The sequence below is a fragment of the Pipra filicauda genome, unplaced genomic scaffold (genome assembly GCF_003945595.2).
Source record: "Pipra filicauda isolate LSUMZ 115617 unplaced genomic scaffold, ASM394559v2 scaffold120_size2142806_pilon, whole genome shotgun sequence".
NCBI classification, from domain to species: Eukaryota; Metazoa; Chordata; class Aves; order Passeriformes; family Pipridae; genus Pipra; species Pipra filicauda.
The window spans coordinates 1,353,282-1,368,975 of record NW_024103663.1 but is presented as its reverse complement, the minus strand read 5'-3'; the positions used below and the strand labels follow the sequence as shown (position 1 = coordinate 1,368,975).

Here is a 15,694-nt window from a genome sequence, read left to right as displayed (position 1 = left end):
ATAGATGGCTGGAAGGGGGGATTTCCCAGATGGAACTCAGGTTGGGAAAGTGTTTCACCTGGGGTTTGGATCAGCAGCCCCCTGTGCCGCAGCAGGCACTCAGGAGCCAGTTTCTCTGCCATTTGCTCACTTAGCTCAGCCCCATATGGCTGCACATTCCCTTGGAGCCACAGTGCCAGGCCTGGAATGCAGAGCCCCAGCACAGCCTGCCTGGTGCTTATGCACAGCAACTCCACTTCCAGCTAAAAGGCTGGGGCTACCAAGAAAAGAACATCACTCCCAGCTCCCCTAAAGTAGAAACCACCCCTGCTTTCGGGCCCTGGCAGGCGCGGGGGGAGCAGATGGGCCGTGTGTAACAGCCGGGGCGGTGCTGCGAGCGCCGGTGCAGCCCCGGGGAGCTGCTCCCTGTGAGTCACGCTGGTGTTACTGTGCCACGGCAGAGCTGCTACCCTGCTGTAGCTGGGGAGAGCCCACAGCTTTTCCAAAATATCACAGAGGCCCCAACCACAAATGTAGGTTGCAGCAGGAGCAAGATAACAAGCTGAGGGGGTTGTTTGAGGGCAAGCCCGCAGCCCCCGTGGTGAGAGAAGTATTAAACACATCAGTTCAGCTCTCAGATTTCTCTCCAACACAGGGAGGAGGCCTGAAGGGAAAACCTGCTTTCCTGGGAAGCAGGGAGACACCTTTGTGTGCAGGAGCCAGGATCCCAGCTGCTGTACCAGCCCCCGGCTGTCTGAAGCCATTAAGAGGTCAGTCCCAGCAGGTTCAGATCCAGGTTGCTTGGCACAGAACATCCCATCAGGGTGCAGCAGGACACAATTCCCTTGATCCCTCCCTCTGATTCAGCCTCTGAGCCAGGCTGGAAGTCAGCACCAGCACAGAGGGGCCACACGTGCTCCTCGGGCCATTCCTCACAGACCTGCCTCCTTTGGGTCATCAGCACATTCCAGGGCAGAGAACTCACAGGTTTTGCTCAGGACAGCTGGTAAGGAAGAAGAAGAAACCAGAGGCTGTATAAATGTGTCAATTCACCTTTAATGTTTGAAAAAAAAAAAATAAATGGTATTTGAGCCATTGCAGTTATGAAGGGAACAGATCTTGCTCCACGAGAGACCGTGAACAGATTCACATTAGACTCATGCTTGGAAAAAAACAAACCCAAAACATTCTCCTTTCAGACCCAGAATGGAGTTCTGAAGAGACAAGACCACACGAGTGCCCCGGACAGTCCAAGGCACGTTACCCCAGTGCAGACATTTCCATCAACATGAAATTATGACAGCTACATTCTTTCTAGTTACAACATTGTTCTATCCATAATACAAAATTAGGCATACTTTGGATTTTGCACAGAGACAAGAAGGACTTTTACTTCAGGAAGTCGTGAACCTGGGTCACCAAGTCATTTCACAAAGCACTCCCTTCGCTCTGCCCTTCCCCACCCAGCAGTGATTTGTTCCCAACACCAAATTCATCTCAGAGACACGAGGTGGGCTCAGCAGCTCAGTGATATTGCCAATGCATTAGTCAGCAAACCAATAAATAGAGCTTATGACAAGCACCAGGGTTTGACTTGCCATCACAGAGTACTTCTCCACACCCAGATCAGAACTTCCTGCAGCGTAATCCCAAGTCAGTACATACTAAGACAACATCACTGCTGAACCTATTGGAGACCAAGACATTTGTCTGCCTTTGAAGCAGATGTCACATGAGTTTCCTTCACACAAACATCACATGTAAATTTAACTTCTTGGTACTGTGCTTTAAGAACAAAAGCAGATATCAGAACATGGAGGACAGTCCTCCAGAAATAGCTTATCAGCTACAGAAAATAAAAATAAAATTAAAACAAAAAAAGACAGTGGCCACTTACAAGTCTTCCACACGACTTAGCTTGCTTTAAGGAGAGCATCAAGTTAAGGCAGTGTTGAGACAACTGGCTACAAACATGCCAAATAGAGCTGTTGTCAGTAGTCACCAATTTGATATCCTACTCCATTGCGGGGCTGGGCCACGTGGCTTTAGAGCTCAATATCAAGGTCTAAAGACTTCAGCCACAGGATACTGCTTTCTGCAGCAAGCAGCAGCTCGGGGGGTGGTTTTGAAGCCTTCTAGACCAGGCTGAGTTGCTTACACAAGTCTAGGTCAACGTTTCAGCAGAGCCAAAGATACAGCGATGGGCACTGAGCGCGAACACGGAGGGTGCCAGCTGCAAGCCTGGATCACAGTCCGAGGTGGAGTTCGACTTGGGTGTGGAAGCCACGGCACCAAGAGCCACCCCACCAGCTTTCAGGGAAGGTTTAAGACCTGCCCTGAGGGTACTGGGAGAGCCAGCTCTCTACAGTCTGCAGGGTGGGACAGAGGCTCACACTGGCTTTGCTCCTCTTTACAAGATTAACAGTCTAACAGGACTCAGTAGGGAAGTCAGGGGCTTTTGGCCTGCCCAAAGAAGTTTTCCCAGCCTCAAAGAAGGAGTTACCACTGAGGGAGCTGTTGTGGAATAGTTTTATTTCTTCCCACGTAAAGGCCATTGTTTAAGCATTTACAGGTTTCCTAGTGCAATACAACCAAAAAAAGCAGTAACAAAAAAATGCCGCCTTCTTCCCAGGCAACTAAACAGAAGTAGATTTTTACTGCAACATATACACATTAAATATAGTATACAGTCCATGCAGCGGCATAGCCATGTTAGAGGGAGTCGTGGCTTCAGCCATCAGTGCATTACAGTCCAAATCTCACTCGCTCCTACTTCCTATCCAGACTTGAAGAGAAGAATTGCAACCTGACCCAAGTAAAAATAGATGAAGTGCTTTGTCTCGTGTGTTACATAGCTGCCAAAGTTTCTGCCAACAATGCAGTGCCAAGTTGGGTTGTATTTCTTGTCAAATTCCTGAAGAAAGAGAAGAGAGGCATTAAGGCCAAGAAAGCCCACATGAAAATAGTTCTAAGCACAAATTCTGAGCTTGTTCTGTTCGCATACTATCGCCTCTCCTCCCACCTGCAGCATGGTGAGATTCCCCACTGGAAGACACCATTCTATTAAGCAACCAGACCTCTGTACTGAAGCAAAACAACTCCTGAGCCTTGGAGTACCCATTAGCCCTGGGCAGGGAGAGCAGAGGCAAAAACTCTCCTCGGAACAGCACTATCCAGGCCCTGTGTGTAGGCTACTCAGGGGAATAGTTCTCTCCCATTCCAAACCCACTCACAAAAAATAAAGTATTGGCATGTATCCTCCAGCAAGGAGCTGAAAGGTCACCTAAAAAAAAGGAAGAAGCCTGGCTTCTGCTGTTCAGGACTTTTGTACACATAAAGGGGAAAGAATCCACATTGAAAATGAGCAGGCAGATCCACAGCCCAGAGAGCACATGGAGACCAAGAGGTCAGAGGTGAGCAAGCTGAATGCTGGTTCAGTAGTCTTCTCCTACTTAACAGGTAGGATAGGGTTAAAGACCATTTTCCTCCCTCTAATTAACACACAACTCCCAAGAACACCCTTCTCTCCCCTGAGACAGAGCCAGAAGAACAGACTCAACATCCAAGATTAAAGCTAGTGCTAGTCTCAGACAGCAGCAACAGTTTGAGTTCTTTGCAGGGAATCTTTGAAGTAAGGAAAAGGCTTTCTTGCCAGGGCATGAAGGTGCATCAAATTGCTTCCCTCCTCCCCACACACTCTCAGGATATAAAGGCCAACTTCTTTCTGGGTGCCTTCTGTTGCACTCACTCACTTTACAGGCTGCATTGCCCCGAGCACTTTGAGGTAAGTCATGCCTCAAAGTGATCTGAGAAGTCAGGAGACACCTTTGAATCCCTTACCTTCAAGCTTAGATTACAAGCAAGGCCCAAATGCCAGCCCAAGTGCCAGGACTGCACTGCCTCTGAAGTCACACCTCCCTCCTCCAAAAGCACTTTGCCTGACCATTCTGAGAAGCTGCTACAGAGGGAACCAACAGCTCCCCAGATGTCATCAAACACGAAACAATTAACAGGCTCCTGCAAATGGGGAAACACCTCTCCACCAGCCAGGGCAGCTGCTCACACTGTTTCTAACACAGCACGTTCCACAAGCCCAGCAGCCACCACAAGGCCCGTCCTCCTCCTCAGCTCCCATCCCAGAGCCAGGAACACACATGCACTGCTGCCCACCAAGTGAAACATCGGAGTCATCCCACCTGCACTGGTGCTGCAAGTCAAGCAGCAGCATCTATGGAGCAGGTCCTAAGCAGAGGCTGCAGCCAGCCCTTTCCAGGCTGGCAAATCCTGAGGGACAGCACTCATAGTATGCTCAGAGCTTGCCAGAGCTCTGCCACAGCCCTCCTCTGACCTTGGAGAAGTCACTCCATCCTCTTGAAAACAGCAGTAAAGCAGACAAGAAGCCAAGCATCTTCTCCCTCCCAACACGCAAGCACGAAGCCTCAGCCACTCAGCTCCTGACAGGAACAGACTCAGGAGCTTTGGGAAGTCTCAGCCAGCACAGCCCCCTCGGCCCAGAGTTACCTTCTTGATATATGCTGCAATGTCCTTTTCTATGTTGTACTTCTCCATGGCCTGTGTAGCACAGTCTACAGCATCCTGCTGCATGTCCTCGGACATGTCCGCATTCTTGATCACAGCCTTTCTGTCAGACATCGTGAACCTAAGGCAGAACATAGATTCCTTTAATCCCTTCCCAAGAAAGGAGACGCTTCCTGTGCATCGGAGGTTGTCCTTTCTGTGCAGGCTGCGTCACGAGCCGACACTACAAACCCCTGTATGGCCTGGGCGAGTTTACTGGGGTTGTGTACAGCAGTCCCAGGCCAAGGTGCCCCTCGCAGCCAGAGCACCGGCTGGAGGTTAGATCAGAGTCAAACATCACCACCTGCATTAAACACACGCGGGAAAAGCTTCTGTGTGGGAGGAGACGGGATCTGCAGAGAGCCACAGCCCTCCTGAACATCAGTAGGATACAGCCAAGTTTCCCTTCCAGGTGCACCAGTGGTTTGGAACATCTTCTGCTCAGAGCCCTGCAAGCAACAGATCCCAGGAAGCACACTAAGAGCAGCAGTGCTTTCATTCCACCCCATCCCAGGTGTCACAGTTCCTGCTGCGAGTTTAGCCTGGGAGGAACGTTGTTCCACATTCAGCCATCATCACCCCCTCCCCTCCCTGCTGCTCTGCCACGAAACCCAGCCCTCAGCTCTTCCCACGGGACAAAGCTGGTCTGACGAGCCAGAAGCAGGTTAACACCACATTGCAGCCTGAAAATAGGGCAGTGGAAGCAAATCCCATCACAGGGCCAGCCCTCTCCACCTGGGAACCACAACACACATGCCAAAACCAGCATGGTACTGCTGGCCAGGACCTTTAGGAAACTGGGAAATGCTGTACTGGAGCCGGGTGTGCAGCCCCCTTCACTCTGTAAGTTAGTTCAGGAGCTTTGTACCAGCCACTGCAGCCATTAGATCTTCTGTGGCCTCTCTAGGGAGCTGTTCAGCACCAGGAAGTTTCCAGCACAGTTCATATTATCCTAGAAAACTGGGATTTGACAATCCCAGCCCTGCAGCCTTTCTTCAAGCCCTGGAGGAGGAGCCCCATGCAGTCCTCCTCCAGACACCAGAGCTTGCCCCCGTGCCCCATGGAAGGCCTGGTCAGGGGTCGCATGTTACCTGGAGGACCAGGTAACTGCTCCAAGAAGGACCACAGCTGCTCACCTTGCAGCAGCTCTTACCACAGCAGATTCAAACTTTGTGGGAATAAGCTTCTTAATGGCAAGCAGTGCCTCCCACTAAGCCTGCAGAGCACCATTAAGTTTCCTAAATCCTTTTACAGCGCTCTAAGTCTTGAGGTGATACTACCAAGCGTGTTTTGAAATAGTGAAACTACACATTTTTAGCTCTGCTGTGGAGTGAAAAAAAAATCTGCTGCAATGATCACTTCCTGGAAGAGTCCCAGAAAACTGAAGGAGTAGCTTTGTTACAGCAATTAAACGAGCTTGCTACCCAGAGAGAAAGAGAATCCAGTTACATAATTGCAGCCCTCTGATTACAATACTTCAATTCTTCCCTCTGCCTGCACTTGAAGACTTCTATTGCCACCTTAATTTATACAATTTAGATACAGTCTTTAATAGAGCACTGCTATTAACATACACTAACAGCATCGGGAGGGATGACAGGAACTGAGCTCCAATGCCAACAGAGAGCACGTGCCCCTACCACAGCCCTGGAAAAGCCACGTCCAGGCAGTCTGTTCCTCTCCATACTGTGGTTTAAGCCAGTGGGGGTTTGCCTGCAGCCCAGAAATCCTGGGGGAAAAAGACACAGCTCAGAACAGCCCGAACTGCCTGTAGATTTGCAAAAGTCTTCTAGGAGTCCAGTCTGCTGGAAGAGGGAAGCAGCAGAAATCCACTTGTGGGTCATTCTTCCAGGAAAGCATCTTCAGGGAAAAAGGGCAAACGAGCTCTCACACACACCAGGCCTTCACACAGCTCCACTGCTCAGAGTTCAGAGGGCACTTGCCATTGCATAACCAGCCAGGAGTGACCTGCAAAAGGCATCTCCCTTCCTCATTGTTTAGGCAAGGAGCATCCCAGTGCAGGCCCGTGCTGCCGCGGATGACAGCGCCATAGGAAAAAACCGATTATCTTTCAGGAGATCACTGGCCAGCCTGCCCTGCCCTGTCCACCACAGCACCCTCCGTGGCCAACCATGACAGGGGCTGGCAGTGGCTGTGCTGCCCTGCACCTGCCATGGGATAGGGAGCAGCTCCAAGTGTCACCCCCTGCACCCACCTGAACACCCAGAGCAGGGCCCCAGTCTCAGCTCATTCCCTGGGGAGTTACAGGTTGGTCCTCCCCACGAGGCAGGCCAGTGCCACCACATACACATCATAACCCTAAACCACAAGATCACAGGTGGCCCTCGGGGTCTTGCCACCCAATCTGGCCCTACCTGAGGAAAACCACAAAGCCCCAGCACAGAGCTCAGGGAAAGATGGGCCTGGGAAGGGGTAATAGCACAGCCCCAGCAGCCACCCCTTCCCCAAACCAGGGCAGGATGTGGTCTATAAGGAGGAAGACCACAGCCCCAGATGCCACTCCAGGGCAGGATGAGGCCTTGGCAGGGGGATTAGGGCCCAGCCAGCACCCAACCCTTCCCTCATCAGGGTAGAATGAAGCCTCAGGAGCATGAGGCCCAAGCCCAGCACCCAATGGCAGCTCCAGCAGGACAGGCTGGGGCTTTGGGAACGGTATGAGACACAAGCCCCCTGGTAACCATTCTTTCCCTCTCCAGGTTGGGACAGGGCCCTAGAAACGGGACGAGGCTGAAGCCCAGCACCCACCACTCTCCCCAGCACTACAGCAGGATCCCGAGAACGGGGACAGAGCCCAAGCCCAGCACCCACCCACTTCCCTATCAGGACAGCATGGATCCCGAGGACGGGCACGAGAAGCCAAGTCCAGCATCTATCACTTCCCCATCAGGACAGCACAGATCCCACGGATCGGGACGAGGCCCAAGCCCAGCACCCACCGCATCCCCCACCGCGGCCGAGGAGGGCCCTGGGAGGGGGTGCGGCACAGCCCCTTTCCGCGCAGGGCAGCGGGGGGCTCGGGAAGGCGCTGCCGGGAGCCGGAGCCCTGCGTGACCTTCACGGGGGGAGCCCCGGGGCCGCCCGAGGCCGCGGTGACCTTGCCCGGAGCGGGGCCGGGACCGCACCAGCGCGGACCCCCGGGGTGGGGCGGGCTCCGAGCGCCATCCACGGGCCGGTCCCGCCCGGCCACGGCCGCGACCCTCCCCCGGGGCGGCCCGGCCGCCACCTCGCATACGGAGCGGCCGGTGCCGGGCGAGGCTTGAAGACGCCCGGCGGAGGCGTCGCTCACCTTCACAGTGACAGGGCCACCCCGGGAGGGCGAGGCACAGCACCGAGGAGGAGGAGGATGGGGTGTGAGGAGGCGCGGCCCCGCTGCCTCAGCCCGCTTCGCTCCGCTCCGCTCGGCGCCCCGCGCGCTCTGCGCCCCGGCGCCGCGCCGCGCTCAAATACCGCCCCGCCCGCTGCGGCGCGCGGGCCGCCGCGCCCCCATTGGCTGCGCTGCCCCGCGCGCCGCGCCCCTATTGGCTGCGGCGCGGCGCGGCCCGCCGCGCCCGGCCCGTCCGCCCGCGCTGTTCTGCCTACATCCTGTTTCATCCCACAATGCCGCGGGGCGGCGCGCGGCGGGGAGGGGCGGGGCCGGGGGGCGGGTGCGCCGGGAGGGGCCGGGGACGGTGTGAGGGGACGGTGTGAGGGGAAGGTGGTTCCATGGGGGTTCCACCGCCTCGGGACCCACATCCCCGCGGGGAGCCTAATCCCTTGAGGGGGGCTGATCCCTCAGAGGGGGCTCTGCTGCCCTCGGGGGTCAAGATTTCCGCTCGGGGGGTCCCCTCTGTCTTGGGCAACCCAATGCCTGAGCCTGAACCCCTGTGAGGGACCCACTGGGTTGGGTAACACACCACAGTGTTCTCCTGGAGCTCGTTGTAAGCTTTTCCTCCACCACCATCCCCACATGTCCATGTTTTCAGGTCACTGCAGCAGGTGCTCAGTGTCCCCCAGCAGGACTCAGCATCTCTCCAGGCAGATCTCCCACTCCCGAACACATCAAGAGGGTTCTCACATTTCTTGGGGTTCTCCTACAGACAGCAAAGCATGGGGAATGCCCCGAAAAGTTTGGGGAATGACCAACTTTCTCTATGGTCCACTGACCATCAGCCCCACATCCCGTGGAAGCCATTGCTTTTCCTCTGGGATGCCTCAGGGCGTCCTGCCAGGTCCTTTTCCAGCCAGGTCGAGTCTTTCATGTGGAAAAGCTGATAATATCCCAAACCCGAGTTCTGTGCTGCTGAGAATTGTCCCTGCACCGCAACAGAGCTCGGGGGTGACGTGGCTGTTTGAGCAGCATCATATGTTCACCCTGAGAATGTGGGATGTTCCCTGTACACGTGAAAGCCAAAGTACGGACAGAGGGGAGAATAAAGCCCTCCTGTTCACACACCTGCCTGTGAGGTCTCACGGAGTCTGGCAGTGAGGGAGCACCGGGCCAGCAGGACCCTGGCACGCAGAGGTGACACCGGTGCTTCAGACACTTGGCTTTCCCGCACAGGGATCCTGCCCTGGATAACTGTGCTCCAGGCACACTCCTCCCCCCGGCTGCCCCTGCGTGCCCGGCTGCCGGGCTGGCCGCCAGCCAGCTCCCGTTTTGGTTGCTCCATTTCACTTGAGCTGCAGTGCCAAGAAGCCCTTTGCAGAAGACACCTGAAGAAAAGCCCAGCAGAACAAAAAACCCTGATTCCTGTGCCGTCCCCATTCCCATGCCGTGGTGCCCGCACAACAGTGAGGCAGAGACAGCGCTGCCCAGGCTCAGCTGGCTCTTAATGAGACCAGTTTTAATTGCCTGCGTGGCCTTGAGAACCAGGAAAACTACTCTGGGTCCTGAAACCTCCCTGATTTGATTGCTGAAGGAAGACAAGCCTAGGGCTGGTAACAGCACCTGGGGAACAGGCTGGGTTCATTCCACGTGAGCCCGCTGGGCAGCCCAGGAACGGGCTGATCCCGTTTGCTAATGAAGTGGATAGTTCCTGGTGTGACCTTTGCAGCCTCTGAGATGCTGGTCAAAACTCCAAACAGCAAATAAAATATTTACTGTTCTTTAATGGGTCCAGACCTGAGCTTCAGCTTTAAGAGAGGAGAAGCCAGAGAGCAGCGGAAAAGCCAGTGATGAAGGAACACTGCAGGGCCCGGCACTGAGGTTGCATGAGCACAGAGGGACAAGGCCATGCCTGGGCAGGTGGCACAGTCTCAGCTGGCCCGGCCGGAGCGGCAGGATCCCAGGGACACAGCTCCCGGAGTGCCCGGCCATGAGGGCAGCGGGCCCCGCTCAGGTTCGCCGCACCACACTCGGCTGTGCTATTTATAGCTCTGCCGAGTCTCTGTTGAGGCAGCAGATCCCTGAGTCTTGTGGATGTGTTCTATGAGCATCCCAGCCCAGGCAGCGCAGAGCCTTGGGACGGAGCTGCCATTCACACTGGGGCAGAGGTTTGTGCTGTGCTGTTAGTCCTGAGCTGAGGCTGGGGCAGGGGATGGGCCCTAGCAGGTTTTAAGGCCAGAGGCAGCTGCTGGGTGATGCTCATCCTGTCTGTCTGTCCCAGCAGGAGCCCCAAGCTTTCCCACGAGGACTCTTATGCTCCAGACCTCCCCATATATTCCGGTAGCAGAAGCAGCACACACCTCCCTCCTGCCCTGCCTGTCCTGGGGATGCCCACAGGCACCTTCAGCCCAGGGTAGGGGGAGCTGCCCCAGGGAGCAAAGGGACAAGGCATCAAACAGTGGCCCTGAACCCACATGGTGACAATCTACAGTCCCCAGAGCTGGCTCCAGTGCTTCTGCATTCCCAGTGTAACCCCATCCCAGTTACATCCTGCCTCCTCCCAAAGCATCTGCAAGAGCAGGTGGAGGAGCCCCACTCCTGCCTGGCTCAGTTGTGCTTCTTGCACAGGAAGGAGCATTGCCTTGATGGAATAAAGTGCTTGGAGTGCCGTGGAGGGAGATGCGTTCCTGAAGAGTGACAAAAAGCATTTGTTTATAAATTCCTCCAAGTGCACTATATAAGGCACTTCACAGGGATTCACAGGAAAAGGGCCTGGCACGAGGAGCAGTTTGCCATCTAAGGCTCTGCTCCTCCTGCCCCATGGCCACATGCTTCCCCACAGGATGTTTCCACTTGCAGGCTATCTTAACTCAAAACCCACAGACTTTGTGCATATTCTCCACAAGAAATGCAGAGGTCTGGGAACCAAGTGCAGGGCTGACAGTGTGAGTGCGGCTGCAGCATCCCACCACTTCCATGCTGCGCCTCTGCAGGAACATCCCCCATAGGAAATTTCTCTTATTCAACCTAAGCCCACTTTGCTGCACCTCAGCCCATTACTTCTGCTCTGCCCCGCCATGGTTGTGGCACACTGACTTATTTTATAGCACAGATCCATAGCAGACAACTGTAGAAATGTCACCTTCATCTCCTCGCCTCGCAGGAATTCCTTCCCTCCCTTCTCCTCCCACATGTCTCCTGCACCTGTGCTCCCTTCCTTTCTCTCCCCCATCAGTCACTCTCCTTGCCAATAATCAATAAAAACAACAGTAGCAGTAAAGCAGCTTCTATTAATGCCCCTCTGTAACAGCATGAAGGGTATGGGCACAGCGGTGACACCCGGACACCCTGGAGCAGGGCTGCTGCTCCGTGCCAAGGGGAATTTGGCCACTTCATCATATCCACAAAAGCCCTTGCTCATGGCTGCAGCCTCCACCAGCATTTCGGGTGCTGGACCCAGGTCCCTCACCAGCACAGCCCCCCAGGACTGCCCAACGTGTTATTTTTTACCAGGAGTCAATTGTTTTGGCAAGTGTTTTGCAAAGCGCATTCCGGAGGGTTTGCTCTCCGTCCTGGGCTGCTTTGATCAATCTTGTTTGCGAAGCAGTTTCCAGCGCCCTGGTTAATGTACGTTATTATCTCCCTGAATCCCTGCTATAGAACCTGGATAAATCCTGTGGAAAAAGAAAAAGCCCTATAAAAGGAAAGGCTCTAAAACCTCCAGCGGGAGCTGCCACCGCTGACGCGGAAGGTTTGGGCACAATGAGTGGTCCCTTAACAGCAACAGCAGACTCCAAGTGCCCCATGGGGTTTATTGCTCACAAATTTGGGCTGATAAAGTGTTTTCACTACCTGCCATCCGTGTCACTGCGCAGATCTTGTCTGGGTGCAGTGCTGTCTCCCGTGGGTTACTCTCACTTCTGCCAGGGAATGGGAACCAGGTTCTCCCTGTGCACCTGATCTGCAAAGGCTTTCATCCTGACATGCAACCAGAGAGTGCAGGAATACCAGCCCTGGGACTGTCCCTCACGTTCCTCAGCTGGGCAAGGGGTCCCTCCCTTTACTGCCACGGGAGCAGCAGGGTGGCGGGTGCAGGGGGCTGGGGGAGAAATGCTCCTCTCTAGGAAGAACTACCCAGGACTGGGTCACATCCTTCTCATCAGCATCACACACTGGGGCTCTGAAATCCTAATGCTGTCTCCAGAGCCAGCATGGCCCTTCCGTGGCTCCGGCGTGCACGGAGCCATCACTCCTCGTGTGCCGGGTTCGTCCTGGAGCAGAGCAGAGGCAGCTGCAGCGTGGCACCACGGCAGGGCAGCCTGGGCTTATCTCCAAGGCAAACGGGCTTAAAAATGTGACAGGCTATAGAAGGCTTTTTGTCTAAGCCCTGCGTGCCACGAGGCAGCGCGTTCCTGCCATCCCACAGGCATGAGAGAGAAAACACTCCACGACTTGTGAGCCTTATTAATATGGATTCAGGTCAGCTGCTCCCTGCAAGTTTTCGTGAGTGACTCGCGGTGTGCAGTTCATGCAGGATCCATAAATAAGGACATCTCTCTGGAATCTCGGTGGGGTCCTATGAGCACAGGAATGTAACAACTGCTTCTGTGCACGTGGAGGGGTGAAGGGTGAGAAGCTGCCCAGCCCCCTGCTCGCAGTTCCCAGCACCCCAGCTCAAGCTCCTGGACCAGCTGGATGCACCGAGAGCTGACAACTCCCTTTAATCTGATCTCTCCCAAAGCGAAAAACGGGTTTGGAGACAACATAAACACCAAAGGAAAGGTCACATCAAAGCCATGTGCTGTGTGACGATGTCTTGTGGCTTCGCTCCTGCAGTGGGATTTGCAGGGTTCCCAGTCTGACCACAGGGCAAGGCTCAGTGTGCTTGCAGGGCCAGAGAAAGGACAAGGGTTAATTTTACTTCTTCTCTTGAGTTTTTTCCATTTTTCCTGTCCTGTGCTCCCTCTCATCTGGGCTTGTGCCAGAGCACCAGTGGTTTATCTGCAAGATGTCCTGCCTTCACATCAAAGGCTCCCTAAATTTTTAAGTCTGGAAGGGCTGTTGTGATTATTTACTCCGCCCTCCTGTGAGCCGCAGCACTCGCCAAGGTTGGGTTCCTGTGGTCGAGCAGAGCACAGTGCTGCCGTCAGAGGAGCTGGGAGGTGCCAAGACATGCCGGTGGCTTTTGGGCCGGCTGCAGGGAGGGGGTTCCTCCTGCCCCACCTCGGCACATCCACGGCAGCTGGGTCCTTGCACTGCTCTGCGCTTCCTCTGCTCTGCCACAGTCCTTCCCAGCCCGGGGCTGCAGTCTCCAGGGGTGTCCCTGCTCCAGGAACACACTGGGCACTCTTCAGTGAACCAACTGGGAAACCTCGTGTAAACCACTTGGAGCTGATGCATGAAATCATTGATCAATCATGCACAGGCTAATTGGGCATTTGTATGCAAAATAACGGGGTGCTCATGCGTGAGCTGCCTGGGTGCTCATGCATGCACTGATCGGGGCTCATGTGCCCAGGAATGAGGCATCCCTGGATGTGCTGACCCGGTTTTCCTGCGGGACTAACCCTGCACTTGTGCGAGCACCAAGTGTGAACCTGTGTGTGCTCCTACAGGATCACTTTGCATGCTGATGCATGAACTCCTCGGGTGCTCAAATGTACATTAACTGGGCACTTGTGCATTCCCTGATTAGGCATGCATGCACGAATTAGGCACCCAGCTGGGTGTTTACTGGGGGCAGGCAGAGCCCAGCACAGTGACAGCCCCACACAGGGCAGGGAAACCTGCCAGCACCGAGCACAGGATGGTGTGGCACCAAAAACCCCTGCTGGTTCCCCCAGCAAGAGTGAGCCGGTGGCTTTGCCTCCCCAGCAGCCTCGCTGGCACACGGCAGCCGATCTCACACCTTCCCCCGGGCTCCCCGGGGCGTAGGAAGCAGCCACTGCTGTACAGACAACTTAAACCCTGTTCTGGCACAGCTTAAATACGGGAAGCTCCGAAAGCAGGAGACAAGGTCTCCACTGTGTAGAATGATTTAGGTCACTCTCACTTCTGCAATGATTTATTTAAGCTTTAGCAGTTCCTGGCCTGAGTGAGGGAAAAAATGAGGAAAAAAAATAGAATTCCCCGTATTTACACTATTTTTCTGTAATGTTTATACTGTGGAAGCTACAGCATCATCTGCCAGCGCCGCTTTAATCCAGGCCTACAGACATTTCCACCACACACTCGCATTTCTTGGGATTGTGCTTCAAATTGGAGCAACTTGCTGAGCACAAAATCTCGGCCTGCAAAAGCATTTCAGTGGTTGTTGCTCCCTGGAAAGTACGTCCCGTCCTTCGATCACTCCAAGGCTTTATCAGAAACGTTCTCGCCTTCCTGCAATCAAAAAGCCAGCCATCTGAGAGGGCTCAAAAGAGAAGGAGCCAGAAACAACCCACTGTGGTGCAACTCTGCAAACCACAGCTGGGGAATGGGCTGGTTGGTGAAAGTCCAGAGCCCAGTGCGAGCACCGTGTCCTGTGCCAGAGCCAGGACCAGCCTGGAAAAGCAGGATCAGACCAGGTGCTGGAGGTGATGCCTAGATGGCCAGCTGTGTCTATAAATGGATATAAATGTACAGAAATGTATATATAGCTCACAGACACTCACGGGCTCTCCCTGGGATGGCATCACCAAAAGCCAGAACCCCCTCCCTGCCCTCCTCACCAGCCTGGTCATGGTGATGCTCTCACTGAACTCTGCAGAAGGAGCTGCAACAGTTGATCCGATCAATAAATACACATTTTATACAAGCCTTAGGTCTGTAATGTCTCTCTGTATATAAGAGGCCACAAGGGATTTTGTTTTAATTAGAGGAATGCTTAAGGCTACTCTGCCTCCCGCTTAATCGGCCTTGGAAATACAGCGGGAAGGGCTGTCCTTGCACAGAGCAACTGCTCCGAGCCAGCACAACCCAAGGGCTCAGCGAGGCCACGAGGGCAGGAGCAGGGAGACAGAGGGGAGCACAGCCTGTATCCACCTCCCTCTGACACCTCCAGCATGAGCCAGGAAAACTTATACCTGGAGCTGTAAGTGCACCCTGTCCCCTGCTCAACAGCCACGGGATGGGAATTAATGGGCAGGTCCCGCCTCATCCCCAGTCTGGGGTTATCATGGTGACACGGGGAGAGGCGTCAGGAATGCACTTCATGGCCAGAAAAGAGCAGAGGTTTCCAGCCAAACATTGTCAAATGGTGGTGGTTTTCTTACGGGAATGTTACAGCTGCTTAGGTCCCATGGCATGGAAATACCCGTGGGAGGAGAGCAAACCTCTGCACGTGGGAACAGCCCTCGGATGGCTCCGCCTCCGTGCTGGGATCCAGGTGAGCCTCCAAGCTGCAGGATCCAGGCCAGCCCGTAGTCAGCCACCAGCAAACACACCAGGCTTTGCCATGGAGCACCAAGAAGCCAGTGGGTACCAGAGGCACCCAAACCTATGCCCTCAGTGTAAACCACCAACTGGGGTCTGGAGGGTGCATTTCCAGTTCATCTCTGTCCCACGAGCACTCAGGAGCACTTCAGCCCCAGTCCATCACGGTGCTCAGCTGGTGTGCAACTACAAGCAGGCAAGCAATTGGTTCGGGAGCCAAGCTGCCCTCTGTCTGGGAGGATGAGGAGGAATAAAAGAGGGAATAATAAATAAAAACAAACCCTAGAGGAAAAAAAATGCTCACTGAGAGCATTGATGCTCTCGGAGCAAACAGAAGTGGAGGCGCTGCTTTGTGCTCGCCCCCCGCCCGGCAGCACAGGGATTGTTTGCTGTTAACAG

The 15,694-nt window shown here is 54.6% G+C and overlaps 1 protein-coding gene across 2 annotated transcripts; it reads right to left on the bottom strand.

Moving 5' to 3' along the window:
- Positions 1–1,015: 1,015 nt before the first annotated feature.
- Positions 1,016–7,991, bottom strand: DYNLL2 (dynein light chain LC8-type 2). 2 transcript variants are annotated; one of them, XM_027751580.2, is made up of 3 exons: positions 7,865–7,991; positions 4,501–4,639; positions 1,016–2,893 (listed from the first exon to the last, which is right to left on the bottom strand). In XM_027751580.2, the coding sequence occupies exons 2-3, from the start codon at positions 4,630–4,632 to the stop codon at positions 2,756–2,758; spliced, it is 270 nt and encodes an 89-aa protein (XP_027607381.1). In that variant the 5' UTR covers positions 4,633–4,639; positions 7,865–7,991; the 3' UTR covers positions 1,016–2,755. The 2 variants fall into 2 exon arrangements, with proteins under 2 accessions (XP_027607381.1, XP_027607380.1); XM_027751579.1 differs by lacking the exon at positions 7,865–7,991 and having other exon boundaries at positions 4,501–4,653.
- Positions 7,992–15,694: the final 7,703 nt, after the last annotated feature.

Coding starts and splice junctions, on each gene's coding strand:
- DYNLL2 (XM_027751579.1), bottom strand. CDS start 4,653: ATGTTCTGCCTTAGGTTCACGATGTCTGACAGAAAGGCTGTGATCAAG. Junction 2,894..4,500: donor TTGCAGCATATATCAAGAAG/GTAACTCTGGGC, acceptor CTCTTTCTTCAG/GAATTTGACAAGAAATACAA.